This window comes from Telopea speciosissima, chromosome 9 (genome assembly GCF_018873765.1).
Source record: "Telopea speciosissima isolate NSW1024214 ecotype Mountain lineage chromosome 9, Tspe_v1, whole genome shotgun sequence".
NCBI lineage: Eukaryota > Viridiplantae > Streptophyta > Magnoliopsida > Proteales > Proteaceae > Telopea > Telopea speciosissima.
In genome coordinates this window covers 23,950,341-23,954,233 of record NC_057924.1, presented here as the reverse complement: position 1 = coordinate 23,954,233, position 3,893 = coordinate 23,950,341, and the positions used below count along the sequence as shown (strand labels likewise).

The following is a 3,893-nucleotide window of genomic DNA, read 5'->3' as shown; positions in this document are numbered from 1 at the left end:
ATTGAGAGTAATTTGAGTCTCTTGCAATTCTTCACATCCAGAATTTTAAGTTCTGAAAGCTGGCCAATGCTAAATGGAAGGCTCTCAAAATAGTTCCAAGATAGATTCAATGACTCCAAAGAGTATAACATCCAAAAGTCATCAGGTATATCATCATCTGTTAGATTGCAATTTTCCAGAGCTAAATGTTTTAAGGAGCAGAAACCATTAGAAGAAACCGAATCTATTACTTCTCCAGAAGAATGACGGAAAGTGGTAGGGTTCTTCAGAAGTCCAAAGGAAGAAGGCACTTCTTCTATGGCTGTGCTTCTTACATCAAGGATTGGTAACTGTACCCCAATTTGTTCCGGCAATTTTCCAAGTTTTGAGCATAAAGAAATATCAAGTGTTTTGAGCGATGCCAATTTACGAATACCGCTCGGAAGAATCCTCAGTTGGCTGCAACCCGATAGATCCAAGTTCACAAGTTTCTCAAGATGATCAATACTTTCATGGACTTCAACCAAACCTTCACAACACTTGAGAACCAGTTTCTCAAGATTCGGGAGGCTTGAGAAGTCAGGCGTGTGGGTTAGATGGTAAGAAAAACTGAGATTGAGTTCCTTCAACTTTATGAGATACTGGAAGAAATGGGAGAAATTAGTTTCCACAGATTATATATGATTGAAAAAAAAAAAAAAAAAAAAGGTCAAACACAAAGGAAAACTGAACAAAATTGTCACATACCTTGGTCACCTTCCAAACTTTTTTGAGTTTGCTATACTGCATGTCAAGAATAACAAGGTTTCCCAGATGAAAATCATTTGGTATATATTCCAAAGGGAATCCTTTCCATCTAAAACAAGCCAAGTATCTGAAACACTCCTGTTGAGAAGTTTCTGGATGTATTTTGGTGGTGGCCCCTTCACTATCAACTTCGAGTAATATTAGATTATGCATTTTAGAAAATCCTGCAGTGGTCAACCGGACTTCACCTCTATGTTTCCACAAGTCTAATTGAAGGCCTTCAATTGCATCAGTTCCCTAATAAAAGATAGAAATTAATAAGAAAAGGAAGATGCTGGAAAGAAAAATTAATGGTTGAGGATACTGTTTATATCTATTTGCTAATAGTCTTCATATTGTGACCAGAGATTAGTTTGCGTTACTAATACTTACTGTGAGGTTTATCATTACATCAAGGGCATCGTCAAGGTCCCACAATCTACTACGCTCTCCAGGCTTCTGAGGAGACTGTCTACGAACAATTTCCCTTACCATATCTCGATTCAGCTCATGCATACATAGCTTGTTACCTTCATCAATTGTTACCAAAGACCTCTCCGTGAGAAGTTTAATTCCAACTTCTCCACCCCGACCACAAGCCTCTAGAATTTTAGTTGCTTTGTCTTTGTCCTTTCCAATTAAAAAGCATGATATATCAAGGAACATGCTCTGGTCAAATTTATCTAATGCATTATAACTTATTTCAAGTGCTTCTAAAATCCGATCATTGGGTATGTTGCTTAATTTCTCCAATTCCCTTTCCCACTCAACTTGACTTCTCTGGTTTAGACGAGAGCCCAAAATCACAAGAGCTAACGGAAGGCCTCCTGCATAATGTATTACATCTTCTGAGAGCTGCACATAGTCTTCTAATGGATGCCTTTGTCCAAAGGCATGACAACTGAAAAGTTCAAGGGATTCATTTTGATTCATTGTATCGACTCTATATTTATATTTTTCATCCACTTTCAACTTTTTTAGCAAATGTTTATCTCTAGTTGTTACGATGATTCGACTTCCCGGACCAAAGGAACCACACCCTCCAACCAATTTATAGAATTGTTCACTTTCCTCTATGTCGTCAAGAACAATAAGAACTCTTCTATGGCGTAGACGTTCTTTGATAAAAATGATTCCTTGATCCTCATTGTCTATGCCTATGACGTCTATCTTTAAAACATCAGAGATAAGTTGTTTCTGTAAGCCAGCTAAACCATTCTGTTGGCTTAGAACCACTGATCTAACACTAAAAAGAAAGCTGCAACTTTGAAACTCTGTAAGCATGTCGTTATAAACGGCCTTTGCTATAGTTGTCTTACCTATTCCACTAGAACCGTATATCCCTATGATGTGAACAACATCTGATCCGCCATCACTTACCAAACAACATAGGTTCTCAATGTGGGAATCTAACCCAGTTGGATATTCTGCAACCTTGAGGTATTTCGGGTTCACTATTGTCAACACATCTTTAGCAATTAGCTGTATAAGCTTCCCCTCATGCCTGACCATTTTAATACAAACAAAGAACTAAAAAAAATACAATAAAACTTTAGTTATTAAATCAAGAAGGCTGCAACTATAAGGAAGCATGAACTGAATTTGTAAATGCTTAGTTAAGGTTCAGGAGGTCTCTTCGGAGCTTTGTTGTATCACTTGGGTGGATAAAACAGGTTTACCTTATAATTCTTTTGGCTTTGATTGTAAAGGTTCAGGTTTTGAGGTAGAGTGTTTATCTTCTCCTAAGTTGAGGTAAAGCGAGATCCTCTTGTATTGTTTTTCTACGACTATTAATAAAATCTTAGAGGGCTTCCCAAGTCCCAAATAATATTCGAGTTAAGAAAAAATTACAGTAGTTTAAATTATTTATTATAAGTTTCAATATTGTATCAGTGCATTGGTCGATACATATTGATATGTATTGTCTCAATTAGACAAAAATTGGTTCAATACTATAATTATCGATATCGGCTCAAAATGGTCTGATTCCACCCGATCGTATTGATCATATAGGTATCAACTGAGGTTGATACAAGCACCAATACGCATACATATAACTTTAGGTTTAATAGGAAACATTGACAAATGAAAGCCCTCACTTGGAAGGCTGCACAAGTGAAGTAAATCGCCAAAATTGGCCTATCATCAAGGGGTCCTAGATTTAGGGATCGGTTGTATTGGCTGTTTTTTGACCTTTTTTATTTTTCCTTTTTATTTGCAGATTATCAGTATGAGTTGGGGTAAAAAGGGGATCGGTAGAGTTCACTCTAATCCATCAACAAATCCAAGTCCGAGTCCAATCCCTAATGCAACATCATATCCATGGTAGAAAAAACTCAACTACTTTACCAAAAAAAAAACAAAGAAAAAACTCAACTATATATACTAAGATAAAGTACCAATTAAACACAGAACTTAAAGGATCTGATTAATAAGACTTACCCATTAGCAACATTTTTTAGATCCCACCCTGACAAATTCGCAGTTTTTGTGAGAGCAGCCCTCCACGTCTTGACCTTCCCCATCTCCTTCTTGAAACGTTTTTCGTGTTTCTTAAATGTCTTCTCATAAGTGTTACGCTGATGCCTGACATCCGATGGTTCCACCTTGTAGAAAACAGGCATAGCCTTTTCCATTCTGCCATCTTCATAGCATTCGACGATCTTCGCCAGCTCACTAAGGCACCAGGTCGAACAAGCGTATTTCTCAGAAAAGATGATAATGGCAATCCTAGAATCTTTAATGGCTTCCATCAGTCCTGAAGAGATATCCTCTCCTCTGTTTAACTCTTCGTCGTCTCTAAAGGTGCGAATCCCTGCCCCTACCAACCCATGAAAGAGGTGATCGGTGAAATTTTGGCGAGTGCCCTGACCGTAAAAACTCAGGAAGACATCGTACTTCCACAGACGGGAGGAAGAGGATTCTCCGTAACTGGCAGCCATGGACAAAGCACAAGTTCAGACGAACCGATGACTTTCTATTACCAAGATAGAGACACAGAGAGGGAAGACACAGACTGCAATTATAGAATTACAAACAGCTCAAACAGAGCAAGTTAATTACCCCAGCTTTCACGCTAAAAACCAAATGAACTATTTCGGAGTAGGTTCCAAATAGACTTTCCTAAA

General features: G+C 37.9%; 1 protein-coding gene across 1 annotated transcript; it reads right to left on the bottom strand.

Annotated features, from left to right (window-relative positions):
* Positions 1 to 637: 637 nt before the first annotated feature.
* On the bottom strand, positions 638 to 3,598 carry LOC122638768 (disease resistance protein RUN1-like). The gene is made up of 3 exons (XM_043831616.1): positions 3,208 to 3,598; positions 1,159 to 2,269; positions 638 to 1,023 (listed from the first exon to the last, which is right to left on the bottom strand). The coding sequence occupies exons 1-3, from the start codon at positions 3,516 to 3,518 to the stop codon at positions 640 to 642; spliced, it is 1,806 nt and encodes a 601-aa protein (XP_043687551.1). The 5' UTR covers positions 3,519 to 3,598; the 3' UTR covers positions 638 to 639.
* Between the last annotated feature and the right edge of the window lie 295 nt (positions 3,599 to 3,893).